This window comes from Leopardus geoffroyi, chromosome B3 (assembly GCF_018350155.1).
Source record: "Leopardus geoffroyi isolate Oge1 chromosome B3, O.geoffroyi_Oge1_pat1.0, whole genome shotgun sequence".
Classification (NCBI taxonomy): Eukaryota; Metazoa; Chordata; class Mammalia; order Carnivora; family Felidae; genus Leopardus; species Leopardus geoffroyi.
In genome coordinates this window covers 19,151,449-19,170,418 of record NC_059337.1, presented here as the reverse complement: position 1 = coordinate 19,170,418, position 18,970 = coordinate 19,151,449, and the positions used below count along the sequence as shown (strand labels likewise).

Below are 18,970 nucleotides of genomic sequence, written 5' to 3'. Positions count from 1 at the left end.
TAAATAAATAAAAGAGATAAATAAGTATCACGTTTTTTGGTGTGTGATGCTTTGGAAATATTTTCAGAAGGAATAAGTCCTTGTCTTTAAAGAACAAAAAGGGATGGAAATAAAGAGGTGGATTCCCTGAGTGGGGAGTACAGAGCGAGAAGAGGGCCTGCATGGGTGAACAAGGAGGGGAGCTGGAGATGTGGCCTGAGGATGTGCAAGGGGCAGAGACATGGAGGGCCTGGAGCTGACCTCAGAGTCTGCAGCTGGGGACCAGCTGTAAGAAGAATAAGGCCAGCCCAGAGCGGTGAGGGCAGCAGACATTAGCACAGCCTGGACACAAGGGGGACCACAGCCTTTGAGTTAGCCTCTCTGCTATCTGTCCCTTCTTTAAGTCTTGCAGAGCCCAGCTGACCCTTCTCGGGCGTCATGGGCCATCCTCCGGGCGGTCCCTCTTCCCAGAACTGAGATGCAACTTTGGACAGATTTAACTGCCTCTCCAACACTAGCTCTGCTGTTAAGCACATAAAAATGTGTACTTGTTGAGGAAAAGAGGTAGACGCAGAGGTGGCCCCTGGAGGCTCTGTCGCTAGGAAGACTTGAGACATTGTCCCATTTCACCCCTTAGATCAGGGGTTCTCAAAGGGTGGTCCCCAGGCCAGCAGCCTCAGCAACACCTCAGAACTTGCTCGAAATTCAGATTTTCAGGCCCCCTACCCTGCCCCTGATATGATACCCCCCTTCAAGGTGACCACATCTCAACCCACTGCACCTGTGTGGCAAAGGAGAATTAAGGTTGCAGATGGAATTAAATTTGCAAATTAAAATAGGGAGGTTATTCTGGATTACCTGCATGGGCCCAATGTAATCACTAGGATCTTTAAAAATGTAAGGAGAAGGAAGCCAGAAGGAAATGAGACTATGGAAGCAGGTTCAGAGAGGTGCAACATTGTTGGCTTTGAATACAGAGGAAGGGGCTGCCAGTCAAGGAATGTGGGAAGCCTCCAGAAGCCAGGAAAGGCAAGAAAACATATTCTTTCCCTGGAGTCCCCAGAAAGGGAGGTAGCCCTGCAGACTGTCAGATTTGGAGCCTCCAGAACTGTATCAAATCATAAATTTATGCTGTTTAAACCACGAATTTTGTGGCAATTGATTGTAGCAGTAACAAAAAAACTAATACACCCTACTAAAGTGGGATCCAGAAATCTGTGTGTTTTTTTAATGTTTTTAAAAAGTTTGTTTACTTATTTATTTTGAGAGAGAGAGAGAGCATGCACACGAGTGGGGGAGGGGCAGAGAGAGAGAATCCCAAGCAAGCTCCATGTTCAGTGCAGAGCCCAACTCCGGGCTTGATCTCACAAAGCCATGAGATCATGACTTGAGCCGGAATCAACAGACACTTAACCGACTGAGCCACCCAGGTGCTCCCAGAAATCTGTGTTTTAACAAGCCAGGGGATTCTGATGCAGCTCAAGCTGGAGAACCACTGGTTTAGACCAATGTAGCTTAAGCAAGTTCTTTGTCTTCCCTGAGCCTCCATTTCATTATCTCTAAAATGGGCATATCATCACCTCCTTGCAGTTATAATGATTGGAGGATAATTTAGTATAGAGCACCTCCTATGTGCTAGGCAAAAAATGAATGCTAGAAAGTAACATCATTATTTTGAATTAATATGTCTCTGAGAGTTTTTGGTAGTTCCCTAAAACAAATAGTTCAAGAACCCATGAGAATGAGTGAATTATTTTGTAATCTTTTCTAAACGTAACACAAAATATAAAAGCCCTATGCAGAATGCTGAATTGAACTTTTATAGAGCAGGAAATCCATCTACCCACCCGCACAAACAAATGACAAACTAGAAAAAAATTACGTTCACAATTCTATGTGAGAAACAGTGCTGTTTTCCTTCACATACAAAGAGCTCTTAAAACCCAATTAAAAAAAAAAAAACCCACACACAACCAAATGGAAAAATCAACAAAGGGCATGAACAGTCAGTTCACAGAAAAACAAACACAGATTACTTAGTAAGTGTTAAAAATGCACTCGATACCCTCACAATTAAAGACAGGCAAACGAAAAGAGTGGAAAGCTCATGTTCCGTGTGGTGGATTACCCAATTTTAGGAATTTATTCTGAAAACAATCTCCCACGAGTGCCTAAAGATTTCTGCACAAGAAAGAACACCAACATGGTTTGTAATAGCAAAAGCCCTTGGAAACAGCACAAGAGTCCATCATGGGAGACGCTTAATGCAAAGGACAGAAGGGTATCCAAAGCCCATTCTCAAAAGCAAAAAGTAGCTTTCTCTCCCATTTCATTTGAAAACAGTAAAGAACGCACACATGCACACCCACTGCATGCAAAGAAAATGCATAGGGCCTTTGTATTTTGTGCTACATTTAGAAAAGATTACAAAATATTTCTAACAGTGAGCATATTGTGTTGCACTGTTTAAAATCTAAAGTGGGTTGGGGTGCCTGGCTGGCTCAGTCGGTTGAGCGTCCAACTTTGGCTCAGGTCATGATCTCACGGCTCATGAGTTCGAGCCCTGTGTCGGCCTCTGCTGACAGCTCAGGGCCTGGAGCCTGCTTCGGATTCTGTGTCTCCCTCTGTCTCTGCCTCTCTCTCGCTGGTGCTCTGTCTCTGTCTCTCTCAAAAATAAATAAACATTCAAAAAAATTTTTTTTAAAATCCAAAGTGGTTAAGGATTTATCAACTTAGTAAACAGAAGTACACCAAATGATGAAAGCACGCTGCATTAGCTCCTGAACTATTAACTCCAGTATTCAACCATTCCTATAGGATGAAGTACATGAATCGCCTCGTTCTTCCTATTGCTGCAATCACTGCCAGAGTTCAAGTTCATGCTGCTCTTATTCAACCCACTGTGGCGTCTCCTAATGGGTTTCCTGCCCAGTCATGACTACCTTGGCATGCAAAGCCATCCACGAGCCCAGCCATTCTCCTAGTAGACCTCATCATAACGTTGCAAGGGGCAGAGACTGGATCATATGTTCACTGCTATATGCTCAGAACCCAGCACGTGCCTGGTGCGCTAAAGGTGCTCATTAAACAGCTGCTGAGTGAACCAAGGAACACATGAACAGAATGAATGACCGAACAGTGGTGACCGCTAACAAATGGGATTGAAGATCCGTGGCGGGAAGCCTAGGCTTCCCACATGCTTCTACCGTGTGGATTTCTGTTGTTGTTGCTTTCTGTTGTTGTTACTGCACAACAACCAAGAAAACTGCCCAGGAGGAAGAGGACTTGTAGGCTTCAGCCCAAGACCTGCACAGGAACAGCCCCCGGAGGGGCCTGTGGGTGGGCGGCAGATAGCCAGCCCAGTCCAGGCGGCCGGAGGTGGGGAAAACCACGGAATCCACCGTGCAGTGCTCCAGCACAGAGAAAAGGAGAACTAGATGCAACATGAAGACATTAATCAGGAACGACTGAAAATGGAAATTGGTTTGCAAGTCAGTTTCCAGGCTCCCTGGGAATTATGTTAAAGTACTTTATCTAAAGCCTTGGGAAAGTATATGCCAAGGGTCAAAAAAACACATCGAGAAAAGTCCCGACTGTGGCAGGATGAAACATGGGCTGTGCTCCGTGCCAGGCGGGGGTGCTGAGGACCCGGAGGCACAGTCAGAGCAGGGGGAAGGGGGACAGAAGTGACACAGGTGAGGAAAGTAATGAGCAATAGTCAGCGTGAGTGAGTGCACACTAGAAGTCAGGTGGGCCCCACACACCCTTGCCACGGCTTCCATATCCAAGGCCGTCTGGTTGGGGGCCCAAGTTCTTGTTGCAGCAGGAAGCTGTGTCTGGCCTCTGGGAGGAGGACTGTGTGGGGTTCTGGGGCCCTCAGCTGTCACTGGTCGAAGGCAGCTGATTAGAGGACACCAATGTCCTGGCTGACTTCATTCCAGGTGGCTCACAGGGGTGACATCCCTGTTGAGGAAGGCCTTGTGGTGTGGTGGGTCCAAGAGTTCAACCCCACCCCTGTCACTTATGGGCAGTGTGACCTGGGAAAGGCAGGGACCCTCCCTAGCATCCTCGGGTTTCCTCATCCAAAAATTAGGGTAGTAGTACTAGCCATCTACACTGGACAATGTTTGTGCCCACCTATAATTCATACACTGAAGCCCTAACTCCCAAGGTGAAGGCATTTGGGAGGTGGTTATCCCCACAAATAGGATAAGTGTCTTTATGAAGGAGACTCCAGACAGCTCCCCTACCCCTCCACCATGTGAGGACACAGTGAGAAGACAGCCATCTATGGACTAGGAAGGTAACCCTCGCCAGACCCCAAATCTGCTGGCACCTTTATCTCAGACTTCCAGCCTCCAGAACTCTCAGGCATTGAGAGATCAATGCCTATTGTTCAAGCCCGCCTGTCTGTGGTGTTGTTATAGCCACCAGAGCACAATGAGACACCATCTCATAGATGGTGTGAGCGTGGAATCAATGAACACACGCAAAAGTGCTCTTACAGAGCCTGGCCGACTCTGTTCTCAGCAAATGCCAGTTGTCACCCATAATATGACTGTTGGGGGGCCCTGACGAGGACGCAGGTGACCCCGGCCCAGGCCTCATGTCTCTCTCGGGCAGGAGGGTGTGAAAAGAAAATGAAGCAGAGACTCACAGAACACAACACAAACAAGCCACTCAAGGGATCAAACATGATTTCTGCAAAGGGTTTTCACCGCCAAGAATTTACTGAAGTTCACTGAAGGGAAAACCAGCAATAGGAACTAGGACGACACCAATGGATACACTCTACTCTGATGTTCAGATGGTTCTGGCATATTTGCCATGACTCAGAAATGGATTAGAGAGAAAGACCAACCCAGGGGAAGGGACCCCAATGCTGTGGAGACTGGTCAAAAGCATTTGTTCAGGGAGGGAAGCCAGCCCCGCTGTTTCATAATAACATCTTTATTAAGAATCTGGAAGGGGAGTTGCCCAAAAGCCCCAATAGGGCCTGAACCGAGGAGAAGCATGTGAGTGCTCCCACTGGAAGATGCCCAAACGAGGACGAGGTAATGCATTTGTATATAAATAATACAAACTGTTTAACTAAGAGGAAGAGCTTGGAGCCCTTTGAGATGTTCCAGGAGCAGCCCTGCATGTTGTCACAGATGGTCCCCCTGGGAAGAGTGATCCTACAAGCTGTTTGTCCACAAAGACTAATAAAACCCCAAGCACCACCACGAAGGATGTGGGAGAGAAGGCATCGTCCAGCTGGAAACTGCAGTGTGTCCACTCCCGGAACGCTCTGTCCAGCCCTGTGTCTGGACCTTTTATCTCAGGCCAGACACAAGAAGGCCTGTCCGTTAGTCTATGGATGGAGTTCATCTTCCCAGCGGGCAAGATGGAAAGGAGCTCTGGAGGAATATGAGTGGGTTTGATGGAACCACAGAGGACGGGGCAGTATGTCTCCCAAAGCAGCACCCAGAAGGAGCCAGAATAGCCCAGAGTCTGTCCCCAGAGCCTCTGCTGGTGGGGTGGACAGCACCAGAGCCCGATCTGGGAGAGAGCCCATCTTCCCTGCTGAGGGCTGGAGTTTGTGGGAGTCTGGCAAAGAGTGCACTTTTCCAGTTCTGCCTCTGTCCTCACTCAAGGAGCCTATGCCAAGTCTCTATGGAACATCTCCATGTGTGATGGGTGCCGGGGAGGACACAGGAGCTGAGGTTAGAGGTTGGTCCTGGGGCCAGAAGGAGGGAAGCATGAGAATGAGGGCAGGGAAGGGCAGGAGTGGGAAGGCGGGAAGGAGATGGTGGATGGAAGGGATCCATCACAGCCCCAGAGGGAAAGGGCCACCAGCCTTCCTGACACAGCTGACCCAGCCTGCCACCCAGGAGCACGGGGCAAGGTCACCGGACTGGAGTACATGTCCCCACCACCCTGCGAATGTAGTCTATTTTTTATCCACCTGCTGGTGGGCATGCAGTAACAGAAATACTTACAGTTCTCTGCCATTTCCTGACATTTTAAAGCCACCAAATGGAGCCTGTGCGTAGATGGCATTATAGCAATTGATCCTGGAGGAAGAACAGAAGACACTCATGATTACCTGGAGAAGACCCACCTGGGGTGCATGCATCTCGGCTGTCAGGCACTTGAAGCAGACTGTTGCCTCAAGAGTGACTTTTGTCTAAGTTTTAATAATGGGAACAGGTTGTTCAACTTCTGTCTTCTCATTCTTCCCACCAGAAGCTAAAATTCGAACTTTTTTTTAAATGTTTACTCATTTTTGAGAGAGAGAGAGAGAGAGAGCATGAGCAAGGGAAGGGCAGAGAGAGAGGGAGACACGGAATCGGAAGCAGGTTCCAGGCTCTGAGCTGTCAGCACAGAGCCCGACGTGGGGCTTAAACCCACGAGCCATAAGATCATGACTTGAGCCGAAGTCGGACACCCAACCGACTGAGCCACCCAGGCGCCCCTAAAATTAAAATATTCTCAAGGATAAAGCTCTTCACTGGAATAGGAAGGGAATGTCAAGGGGGAGAAGAAAGGAGAGTGAAATTATGGCATAAGGGAGTAAGATTCAGCTTTGAAATGAGCCAGCCCTGACCTCAAAGTTCTCCTGCTTGGTCATAGGATTCTGATCTTGTTACCCAGCCTCTCTGAGCCCCCATTCATGTTTATCAGCATTATCATCTTTACAATGAGGATGGGGTGCCTGGGTAGCTCAGTTGGTTAAGCATCCGACTTTGGCTCAGGTCATGATCTCACAGTTCGTGGGCTTGAGCCCCGCACCAGGCTCTGTGCTGACAGCTCGGAGCCTGGAGCCTGCTTCTGCTTCTGTGTCTCCCTTTCTCTCTGCCCCTCCCCACTCACACTCTGTCTCTCTCTGTCTCTCAAAAATAAACATTAAAAAACATTAAAAAATAAAATGAGGATAATGTCATCTGCAGGACTGCTGGTAAAGCAGGGACTTTCACCCACACTTTGAACAGGACCATGCACTGCTTTTAGAACCAGAATACAAAATTAAAGCGAGAGGGAGTGAAGTCCAAGGGACATCACGACACGGTGGTCAAGAACATGGACACCAGAGCTACGCGGACACCAGAGTTGCCCAGTGGGCTGTGGGCTCTGCTGTGCCACGTACTAGCCGTGCGACCCTAGGCAAATCACCCAGTCTCTCTGTGTCTCGATTTTCTCATCTGTAACATGGAGACGATGACGGTCCCTGTCTCAGAGGCAGTCATGAGTATCGAGCAAAGCACGAAGGCGGTGCTTTGCACATAACATACAACTAGCATCTCTCTGTCGACAGAAGAGTAATGAAGTTAGCAAGTCAGCAACTCAGGAAAGCCGAAACACGCACACCCTGTACTCACCAGACTGTTCCAGACTCCAACGCAGAAGCCAGCTTCAGGGCCTTGTCGAGGTTTTTTGTGAACACGGCTGCTGTGAGTCCATATTCAAGGCTATTTGCCCTTTTTATCACTTCTTCGATATTTTTGAACTTCAGTATTGGCTGCACTGGTCCAAAAATCTAGGATTAATTGCAAGAATGGCCATGAGAGTCATGTTCGAACGAAGCACACACACTCTGAGCAAACACTGCCTTCGTTTTATGCCTTCTCCATGTACCCAGAGTGCTTACATGCAGGAGAAATGACGACCAGAGGAAAAAGAATGTCCAGAGATCTTTTTATTTACGTGATGGTTAACATCTGAAGGGAAGGATTACAATGAAAAATTAAAATATCAACTGAAAGTATATTTCAGGCTTATGATCTCTTATTGTCATCAGGGCTTCTGAGAAGCCCCAGCCCTTGAGCTTTGGCATAGACCCTGCATACTGACATACACAGAAGACAAAACTTTCCAAGTTTTTCTTGGAGAAAGTTATTGCCAAGGGTGTTTGCAAGGCACGGAACACACATAGAACTGTGTGCCCCGACCTCTTGGTGGTACATTTTCCATCAATGAAGATGCCATAAAATGTTTCCCTAATAACTCCCAGGGGAGGGGATGAGACAGTGTTCCTTGTTATGCAAAATAAAAATAAAAATCCCATAAAAATCTCTAGGAGAAAGTCTGTAACATACCCCCACAGGAAGGCAGTGATTCACTTTCTCACACGTCCCAAAAGACCACATCCCAGGATCGAACCACCCAGGACCCTAGGTGGGAACCAGTTTCCATCTAGATTAATGGTAAGATTGAAATACAAAGGTAGAATCACACTTTTATGGAGGTCATAAGGAAGTCATATGGAGGTCCACCATTTGCAAAGATGCTCATGGTGGAAAACTTCATAGAGAATTCCAGCCATGAGGTGTTCTTTGCATCAACACACTTGTCATTTCAGTTCAGTCTAGGGGGAATGAAGGCAGCTTTGGACTGTGAACCTATAGGCAGCAAGAGCCTTCCAGCATGTGCTAACCCAAGGATGTGTCAGAAGACAGAAGAGGGATGGTTGATCCCCAGAGATGTGTGAAAATGGGGGGTTTAGAACAAACTCTGCACCTGCTATACAGTGCTTGGGGTTCCCAAAGGCAGGTAGGCAAGATGGCTTCTCTCAGGACCCCAAAGGAGAGGAAGAAGGCCACAGGAGAAAAGAAAACGTTCCCTGCACAAAGACTTCTGGGATGCCCAAGCCCTAGAGAAGACTTCTGTTTGAAAGGCCCAGCCCTCTCCCCCTTCGAGTCCCATAAGAGTCCCCATGGAATGAAGCTTTTCCTGCAGTGCCCAGTACCTCCTCTTTGGCAATCCTCATGGTGTCAGTAACTTCTGAGAAGACCGTGGGTTTAATGAAGAGCCCCCTGTCTTCCATAGCCGAACCCCCACATTCCAGTTTGGCTCCCTCCTTCTTCCCACTCTCGATCAGATCGAGGATTTTGTCAAACTGCTTTTGGTCAATCTGCAAAACACAATGAGAAGTACAGCCTGGATTCCTTCTGGGCAGTGGCTGCCATCTTATGAATCCAATGGCCTTTCACACGATCAGCTGTCCTACCCCTAAATGTTCTCGCCAAGTCATAAGTCATGGAGCAGATGTGCCTTGTATACAAATACTCCTCTGATGCACACATCTAGGCTCTTCGGAGCAGGGGAGAGAGGGGGAGATAGGCTCTTCTCATCCTCTCTAGGTGTAGGGTTTATTCATGTGACTGACCTCTTCCATGCTGTTAAGCAAATCCACGAATGAAACAAGATCTGAAGTGGTCACGTTCTCTGCTCTCCCAACTCTGCATCCTGGGAAGGCTGCCAGATTTAGCAAACAAAACTACAGGATGCCCAATTAAATTCGAATTTTTGAAAAGCAACAAATGACGTTTTCAGCATAAGTATATACCAAATAATGTTTGTAAGGAGCCAGGTCTCCTTGTCTGCTTGTTTGTAAGGAGCCAGGTCATCAGAAAGGCTCCACCTTCTGCCACCTTGCCGAGGAATCTCCTGGGCTAGCGTGCACCCTGTATCACTAGCCTAACACTCTGCTCTTGGACATGGCACCCAAATAGTTGTCAAAGGGCACCCTTTTTGCGAGACTGTGCTCAAGGGAAGAAGTGCTATCCTCATCCCCAGTAGGCTTTCTTCCCTAATCCATGGATGCCCTGTTCATGGCCATGACCCAGCTGCTAAGTCCCTTCCTCTTTGGCTGAGAGAGACAGAGTTTTGACTGTGATTGGTTTGCGGTAACTGAGATTTTTAGACAGAAAAACTGGTTTTCTTAAAACAATTTTAAATTAAAAAAGAAAAATAAGCAAACCCAATGGTGTATTTGGATGACTGTTCCTGAGGAGCAGGCCGGCTTTTTCAGAACCAGTGGGCACAAATCATGCACATCCCTAGACCAGTCATCTCCTGAAGTGCGGATCCAGTGTTAAAATTCCAAGTTTTGGATCCTTGTACCAGGATAAATTCCAAACAGATCAAAAATTAAACCATGAAAAATGAACGCAGGGAAGTTCTCAAATTCCCTCATGTGGGAGAATGCTTCTGTAAATATTGGGTGTTGATGGTCTTTCTATGATGTGAAACCCAAAAGCCAAAAAGAAAAGATGATAAATTTGAGTATATTATATAAAAAAAATGCAAAAACATCATAAGCAAAATCAAAGGGCAAAAAACAAACTGGAAAAAAAAACTGACAAGCCATTTCATAGAACTGGAGCTAATTTCTCTAGCATTTAAAGAGTTCCTGGTGCCTGGGTGGCTCAGTCGGTTGAGCTTCCAACTTCGGCTCAGGTCATGATGTCACGGTCTGTGAGTCCGAGCCCCGCATTGGGCTCTGCGCCGACAGCTCGGAGCCTGGAGCCTGCTTCCGATTCTGTGTCTCCCTCTCTCTCTGCCCCTCCCCCATTCATGCTCTCTGTCTCTCTCTGTCTCAAAAATAAACATTAAAAAAAAATTAAAGAGTTCTTAGAGGGGTATCTGGGGGGCTCAGTCTGTTAAGCATCCGACTCTTGATTTCGGCTCAGGTCATGATCTCAGGGCTTGTGAGATCTAGTCTCGCTTATGGCTCTGAGCTGACAGTGCAGAGTCTGCTTGTGGTTCTCTGTCTCCCTCTCTCTCTCTGTCCCTCCCCTGCTCTCTATCTAAAAATAAATAAATATTTAAAAATAAAAAATAATGAGTCCTTGGAAATGATAAGAAAAACGACCAGAAATATAAGGAAAAAATATGCAAAGCACCTGCAGAGTTTATGGAAAAGGGACTGCAAATAGCTTTTAAACATGATAAGATGTTCTGCCTTACTCCTTATAAGAGATACATGCGTATTAAAACTAAGTGAGATACGATTCTTAACTCTCGGATGGGCAAAATCCATATCCTATTAGTAAGGCTGGAGAAACAGACAAGCTCACACAAGGTTGGTATAACATAAGTTGGTTCATCCTCTTCGAAGGTAATTTGGCAATGTTTGCAGAAATTACAAATGTGCTCCCACTCGGTAATCCCACTTGGGGACTCTGTCCCACTGATGTCCTTGTATGTTTACAAACTGACATACAACATCGTGTGTAACTGCACACACTGACATGTTCATCAGAACATGTCGTTTGAGGGGTGCCCTGATGGCTCAGTTGGTTAAGCGTCTGACTCTTGTTTGGGCTCAGGTCATGATCTCACAGTTTGTGGGATTGAGCCCTGCGTCAGGATTTGCACTGACAGCGCAGATCAGGATTCTGCTTCAGATTCTCTTTCTCCCTCACTCTCTGCCCTTCCCCCACTAGCACACGCATGCATGCACATGCTCTGTCCCCCTCTCTCTCAAAAATAAATAAACTTTAATTAGAAAAAGAACATGGTAAGGGCGCCTGGGTGGTTCAGTCTGTGAAGCATCTGACTTCGGCTCAGGTCATGTTCTCTCGGTTCATGAGTTCGAGTCGAGCCCTACATCAGGCTCTGTGCTGACAGCTCAGAGCCTGGAGTCTGCTTCAGATTCTGTGTGCGTGTGTGTGTCTCTCTCTGCCATTCCCACATTCATGTTCTGTCTCCATCTCAAAAATAAATACAATATTAAAAAAAAAGAACATGTGATTTGAATCCTGGTGAATTCATAAAGCAGGATTCTATGTACCTGTGAAAAAGAATGAGGCAGGTTCTCATGGCCTGGTATGGAAAGGTCTTCAAATTTCTTATTAGAACACAAAAACCAAGGTGCAAACAGTATAGATGTCATAGTTATCTTGTGGGTGAAAACAGGGGAAATCAGAACACGTATTCCTGTTTGCTTATATATACATAAAGAAATTCTGGAGGGCTATGTGAGAAACTAAGACTGTGGGGTACCCACGGAGGGAAGGTTAAGAACCAGGTCCGTGCAAGAGGAAGAAGGATGGAAGAAAGACTTTTCTCTATTGACATTTAGATGTGCCCTAGGTTTTAACTCCTATGTCTGCATTCCCACCTAGAGAATGAATTTAAACAACTGTAATGGATCCAGGAATATCTCAAGGTTCTCTCAATTTGTCTCTGGATGAACCTGGTCTTGGGTTAAAAGTTCCAGGACTGCTCTTTCCTCCTCCCCAGAGGCCAAGAGGGCTTGTAGGGCTTTATCAAACTATGGGTCCTGAGTGGCTGTGACCATTCTCTGCCTGTAAGACCAGATTTCTCACCTGTCTGTCCTATAGGCAGTGCTGGGGTCCCCGTGGAAAGCCTGCATATCCAGACTCAACTTTTCCTGATGAGTCCATGTGAACACATTGTCTAAATCTAATAGTCCTCCAAGAAATGGCAGCTGGTGACTTCCAGTGCTGGAAGAAGACCTGCCAGAAGTGAATGGCCCGGTGGGGCACAACACCAGAGACGGAGTCAGACGGACCCCGAAGGACAGGTGGAAAGTTGCACTGGGCTCTGCTGGAGAGGGCACCGGATCCTGCCCCCACCAGGTGGCCTGTGCAGTGTTTATGTGCCTCGTTGCCAAATAAACCTAAGAGATTTTGGAGCATTCGGCAAAGCAACTGCCTGCAGTGGACACCGATCTAGGTCAGCTAGCTGTTTTACAGGCATGAGACAGACAGGACTGACTATTTGGACAGCTGTAAATCCTCTCTGAGTAAAAATCTTATTACCATAGATGAAAAAGCACTTTGGGAGAAAAAAATCCAACAGTGTCCTAAAATAATATGCTGAGGTTAGGCGGCTTAAGTGAGCTTTCAAAAGGACTTTTAGCAGCAGCATCAAAAGCACCGACGAAATCAACACCCATTCTGCTTGGATCTGCTCTCTTGGAAGAGGTTTCTGTATCTGGCTTCAAAAGTCAAGCCTGGAGCCTTGGAAAGAGACTTATGAATAATGATGGGGTGAAAGGGTTTCCTTACTATGGGATCAGCTCACATATTTCCCACGGAGTCTGGATTAGCTTTACAATGACGGTGGGTTTGATAATGACTTGTGGCCATGTTTGCATTCAGACCTGAAATCCAACCAAGGCCACTGGACAACTTTGTGTCACTGGCCACTGGGTTTGGAGCTGAGGTCTGGCAGGGTGGGGAGTTTTGGCCACAAGCTGAGATGCTTCTCTCCACCAGGGTCACATGGCATTGGAGCCACAGAGCATGTGGGCTGGGAAAAGGCAAGGATGGGCACTGTGGCCAGAAATGCACCTTTTCCACATGGTCCTCCCCCTTCCCCAGCCAGATCGTCCCCACAGGATGGTCAAGCAAGACCTGACCGACGTGACCTGAAGTCATGTACAGACATTCATTGCTACCTAGATCAGGGAGGCTGTCATTTAATGCTCAGCTCCCCTCCTTAAAAAATAAAGACTTATTAGGTGCCTTGAAATATTCATAATATCCATCCATTACTCCCATTTTCCAGACGTGGAAACTGAGGTTTGGAAGGAGCTTGGGACTTTCTCAAAGTCATAGAGCCAAACTTGCACTCAGATCCATGGCTTCCCATGTAAACACATGGTGCCACTGCAGTGGGTAAGCAGCAAGTTCCCAGGATATAGACATAAGTAGGTGAGTCTTGACACGTGATTTGAAACTTCGTGGCTGGGGTAGGACTTTGGCTACGAGAAAAGTGGGTTGCTGTTGAGCTCTATTTCAGTAATGCATGGGATGGTCAGGCTGCCCTCTTTTAAATATTTATCCATCTGCGAGCACTGCATAATTAGCAAGAAAGTGATACAGGATGTGCCCTTTTAAAGAGGTTATTAAACCTCGTGGTTATGATCATTTTCATCCTGCCGTTAGTTTCGAAAACCAGGCCTCCAGTGACATGTTCCGCCCGCCCAGAGAGGCATCCCGGTTCCCAGAGCCTTCTCCACGGGGCTCTTTGGTTTCTGACGGTCACCTTGTCCTATAGCACATGTGAGCTCCAGGGCCCGGAGGCTGAGACTGCTCTGGGTACTTTGCCTCTGCTTGCACTTTGCTGCCTTTCGCCCAGGGTTACAACCCCTCTTTTATAGGGAAACCAGCCAAGTCAGACAGCCTCTGCCTGGGTCTCTCCTCTGGGGATCCTGGTGGCTCAAAAATTGGAGGGTCCTCTTGGCTGGAGGGTGCAAGCATAAGGCCTTCTGATCTGGGAGCGCCTCCCTCCTGCCAAGGCCCTGAGCTTGGCATTATTTGCTGCAAAGAGCAACACACAGGGGTGTGTGTCGGCTCCCACTTTAGAAGCCCACAGAGACCTGATGGGACTGCCCTGTCCCTCGATGGCGCCTCAACAAAAGCCTCAGGAGGCAAGCAGCCTCCCTTCTGCTTCGGGAGGGACCGTGGAATCAAAAAGCGCCAGAGCTGTAAGGGGCTGTGGTCAAAGGGGCTGCCTGGTCCAGCCTCCAGACGCGCAACGCAGGGTTCCCGCACATCGGTAGGTTACCTGGGGCCCCTGTTCCGTTCTGACGTCGAAGGGGTCTCCGACGGGACGTTTCTTGGCATATTCCACGCTCCGCCTGACGAACTCGGCATACACCTGCTCCTCCACGAACACCCTCGAGGCGGCCGTGCAGCACTGACCTTGGTTGAAGAACACTCCCTGATGGGCGCACTCCACCGCCAAGTCCACTGGAGGGAGGGGAGCGGCGGGGGCAAGAGGAAGCGATTAAGTCGTTAGGGCCGGACTGGTGACAGCTGCAGCTCTAATTGCCGGCGCAAGAAAACAGGCCCCGGAATGGCTGCGTTTCAGAAATTAATTTTATTCTCGGCATTTCCCAACAGAGAGGATGGGAAAAGGGATTTTCTGGTGCACTGGGAGTGGGGGGTTAAGTGAGTTCTGGGACTGCTGGACTTCTTTACTATGCTAATGAACTCGGAGAGTTGTAGTAATCCTCCCCTCCACCCCCCTCCGTTCACCTGCTCATGGATCCCTCCCCTCCCCCTCTCGGGAGGACCCCCGTTCTATAGATTAACCTTTGGTAAGTCTGGATGTAGGCCAATTGGTGAGAGCTTAAAAAAAAAATTTTTTTTTTTTTAATGTTTATTCATTTTTGAGAGCAAGAGAGAGAGCACGAGCAGGGGAGGGGAGGACAGAGAGAGAAACACAGAATCCGAAGCAGGCTCCAGGCTCTGAGCTGTCAGCACAGAGCGGTGGTGGGGCTGGAACCCAGGAATCCTGAGATCCTGACCTGAGCCAAAGTTGCTGCTTAACAGACTGAGCCACGGAGGCGCCCCCAATTGGTGACAGCCCACATTTTCCACCTTGTGCTTCCTTCACTTATCAAGTCCTATTAAGCAAGCTTCTTTTGCTTATGAAGCCTTACTAAGCAGCATGAACTCCATGTAGAACTTATATGGGTTAAAAAAGAAAGCAGGGATCCTGCCTCATGGGGGCTGAATCTGAACTGGAGAGCAGGCACCGAGTTAAAACTAGAAGGGTGCTTAGTAAGTAAAACCTTTGGGGATGTGCTTCATGAAAAAGAAGTGCTCAGTGGGTTTCCCTTTAGGGCTCACAGGATGGCCCCTTGTGCGTGCTCCACTGTTAGCTGGTTTTTCCACAACCCCCACCCCTCCAATGCACACACTGCTGCTTAAGACATGCAGCTTTGCCATGAGCAGGTGATCCACAGACACCCAGCACTGCTCTGGGGCATCTCTGAGGACTGCTGGCCTCCACTTTGAGAACCGAGCCACTGCTCTCCAGCAGGACAGTCTGTAGAAGTCTCTGGATCAGCAGACAGCACCGTAAGGTTCTGGCTTTCCCTGACCCTCTGTGCCAACTGCCTCTCCTGCATCCTGACAGGAGCCAGGGGTAATGGCTGCAAGTGGTGGGGAATGGGGGCATGTCACCATTGACACTATGTCTGGATGCCAGCGACGTCTGAATTTACTTTTGTGGACTGGTGCTGCCTGGATAAGAAGCAAGAAATGGCTACATAGAGTGTTTATGACCCTTGTAAAACCAAGCCTCAAACATGGAAGGGTTTTGTGTTTTAGCTGCAGTTTTTTTTTTTTTTTTTGTTGTTGTTGTTGTTTGTTTGTTTGTTTCACCGAGGGGGTAAGAAGATGAGCTGAGGTGCAGACGGGGCACCCAGATATGGTGGCACAAGAATGCAAAACAGGGGTCCTGGCTCTTCAGGATTGGAGTTGGGGAGCCCAAATGTGGCAATACCCAGAACTGTTTCATGTGGCTCCAGAAACCATCAGCAACACTAATAATGCTCCCACAAGGGCTACCAATCCAGGTGAAAAACGAGCCCTGTCTTCATGCCCAGCTTCCCTCTCCTTCCTTGAAGCTTGTTTCCTCCCTCAGGCCACTCTCCCATTGAAAGCCAACTTCAAGGAGAGGAAGTCATATCAGTCATTTACACCTTAGTAAGAAATTGGGCTAGGGTCATTTTTCTCAGGGATATTTGTAGTTCCAACCTTATCTGAGCGTGGAATGGAAGGAATGGAAGGCTTTGTTTTCCATGAGAGGAATTTCTGGCACCAGTGGGCAGGTGGGAGAGGCTACTCTTTAGGGCGCTTCAGGGTACTTGGGAAGTGACACCTTTTGGCGGCTGACCCTATCAGCAGGTGAATGAATGCCCGATATGGCCCTTCCTTTCTCCTTCTGGACACAGCAGCCAAGAATAGCATCTATTTTCATATTGTGCATCCATGAAGCTCTAGCAAGACACAAACTGCCCTCAAGCAGCTGGGCAGGGTTGCTTTCTCGAGGTGGAGGGAGAGAGAGAGCACTCAGACCAGGGAGGTAATTCTAAGGGTCAGCTGCCACTGTCCTCTCATCTGTCAGGCCTGAGACAAAGAAGGAAGAAACATCTCAAGTCTTCAGAGAGCCTCGAAGCACTGTAGGAAATACTGACTGCGAGGGTAGAGTGATTAATGCCTGTGAGTGGGGAGCATCTGCCCTGCTCCTCCTTGTCTTGGCCCCCTCCCTGCACACAGGACTCTGGAGAAGAATCTGGACTTGCTCCCCATGGCCCCAGCTCTGCAGGGACAGGCGACGTAAACTTAATCTTCAAAGGCAGAAACAGGCAGCCTCTCCGCCACCACATGGGACATATTTTCCTTCAATGCAGCTTTCTATCAGCAATAAAGCTGGTGTTTTGATCTCCATCTGCCTACTTATGGCAGGACAACCCAAGGTGGAAAAACAGCCTGTGCACGTGTGTGTGTGTGTCTGTCTGTCTGTCTCAATTGGTCCTGAATTTGGGCAAGGAAACAGGGAGAGATTTATGGATCCCATAAAGCCCCAGCAATGCCCACAAGGGGAGAGACTCACGGTCGGCATCAGCACACACGATACAGGGGTTTTTGCCCCCAAGCTCCAGTGTCACCCTCTTCAGATTGCTCCGGGAGGCGGCTTCTTTAACCAACTTTCCAACCTTCAGGATAAAAAACAGACCAGATGAAACCTCAGATGGGGCCAGGCATGGCCTGAACATTCCAGCCTAGGAGGCAGTGAGCACAGCATGCCCAGGGCTCCCCTGCCTCTCTGCCCAGGTGCCCCGGGCCATGATAGTGTCTTCCCACTCCCTGCATCTCATGCATCAGATCTTGACATCACTGGAATCCTTGGTCCAAACTGTTCCACTTACAGGGGTGGAGTGGGAGCCTTTGGAAGGCCCAGCAGTTCACCCACAGCCACACAGCTGGCTAGGGGCACAGCCAGCTACCCGCTTGTCCTGGTGCCTGTCCGTCCTGGCAGCAGGCTGGTCCTGCTAGTCTGGCAAGGGGCCTGAGGGGACCAGCCCCCACCAGTAGGGAAGGTGGTTCCATGTGGCTCTGTGGTATAATCTCAGGGAACCTCCAAATGTTGGGGTAATAGGGAAGCCGACCTTCAGGATGAGAAAGGGCCAATTCTCTGAAAACAGACTCAAGACTGAGGCTTCCCCAGGAGCGAGGGAGAGAATGGGCGCGCTGTGCAGTAACAGAGGGACCACCTACCAACCTCCTTCATGTCCCTGATGGGTCTCTCTTATCAATCCACGTACTGCTAGAAGCCAGGCTGGGCCCGTCACACAGCTGGTGCCGCACACTCAGAGCTGGGAAGACTCTCAGAGACCAATGTGCACACAGAGGCTTGGAACCAGGCAGCTAAGCTAGCAAGAGGTAAGGCTGGGCTCTTCTAGGGCTGAGGCCGTTTCCCCAAAACTTGAGTGTGAGTGTGTTTTAAAAATTGTCCAGCTCACGGTTGCTGGGCTGGAATGATGCTTGGAATAGTTCCAGAGTGACAGTGATTGTCCCCCGAGAGCAACCACAGCAAGACCAGTCTGCCATGGGCTGGCGATTCCTTGTGGGGCTGAGGGTCTCACAGGTGGACGGAACAGGGGCACTTAGGGTAGGAAAACGTGCTGAGCGCCCCCCGGCTGTTACGACGCCATGCAGGGCCCCAATTCGGTTCTGACTAGGCTTCTCTAGCAGGTTCATCCCAGCCGGCAGAGGAGGGTGGTTATGGTACTGCCCTCTCAGGCTCCGAGCTGGACGAATCTTAGGGGGAGGAAGGAGACACTCACTGCACGGACAGTGTTTATTCTGTTTATTCTGTGTTCAGTGTTCTTTCTCAAGGATGAAATATTAAAAAATAATTCCACACGCATATGTGTGTCAGTTAAAAAGGAGGGAAGTTCTCATCTCCCCCTCACCCTGTGGCCCAGGACCTGCCCAGAGGTGGCCACAATTGAGAATTTCTTGGGTACCCTTATGAACGATTTCTATTTCTCCACACCCATGCTTTTACCAGTGGGATCGTCCCGAAGATACTTTCCCACATTTTTGTGCTTCAATCACAGAAGCGGGACAGTTTTCCTTATTGTAGGGTCTGCAACACAGCGTACAGAATGGATACCGTATACCTGACAGTGTGTCCCTGAATGGGGAATATTTCTGTAAGTAGTTGCTTTGAAATGGCATTTCTGGAGCACAAGTTTGACGCTTTCAAATTTGTGGTCAGTGCTGCAACATTGCCCTGCATCCTGGTACTGGGGTGGGTGAGTTCCCATTTCCTGGTAACGTCAATGATATTGGATTCCAATTTTTACCAATCTGATGGACAAAAAAAGAATCTGAATTTCATTGGATTTTGCATGTCAGACAAAACCAGGAACTTAGGTCAAGCTTATTGGACA

The 18,970-nt window shown here is 48.4% G+C and overlaps 1 protein-coding gene across 1 annotated transcript in view; it reads right to left on the bottom strand.

The window, feature by feature from the left end:
- The window catches only part of ALDH1A3 (aldehyde dehydrogenase 1 family member A3), a 38,700-nt gene that overhangs the window by 2,304 nt on the left and 17,426 nt on the right, over positions 1-18,970 (bottom strand). Inside the window, exons 8-12 of the mRNA XM_045448805.1 lie at positions 17,125-17,227; positions 14,284-14,468; positions 8,708-8,872; positions 7,341-7,498; positions 5,961-6,035 (exon numbers count right to left, since the gene is read on the bottom strand). Of these exons, the coding sequence (XP_045304761.1) occupies positions 5,961-6,035; positions 7,341-7,498; positions 8,708-8,872; positions 14,284-14,468; positions 17,125-17,227 (686 nt within the window). The remainder of the gene's footprint in view (positions 1-5,960; positions 6,036-7,340; positions 7,499-8,707; positions 8,873-14,283; positions 14,469-17,124; positions 17,228-18,970) is intronic.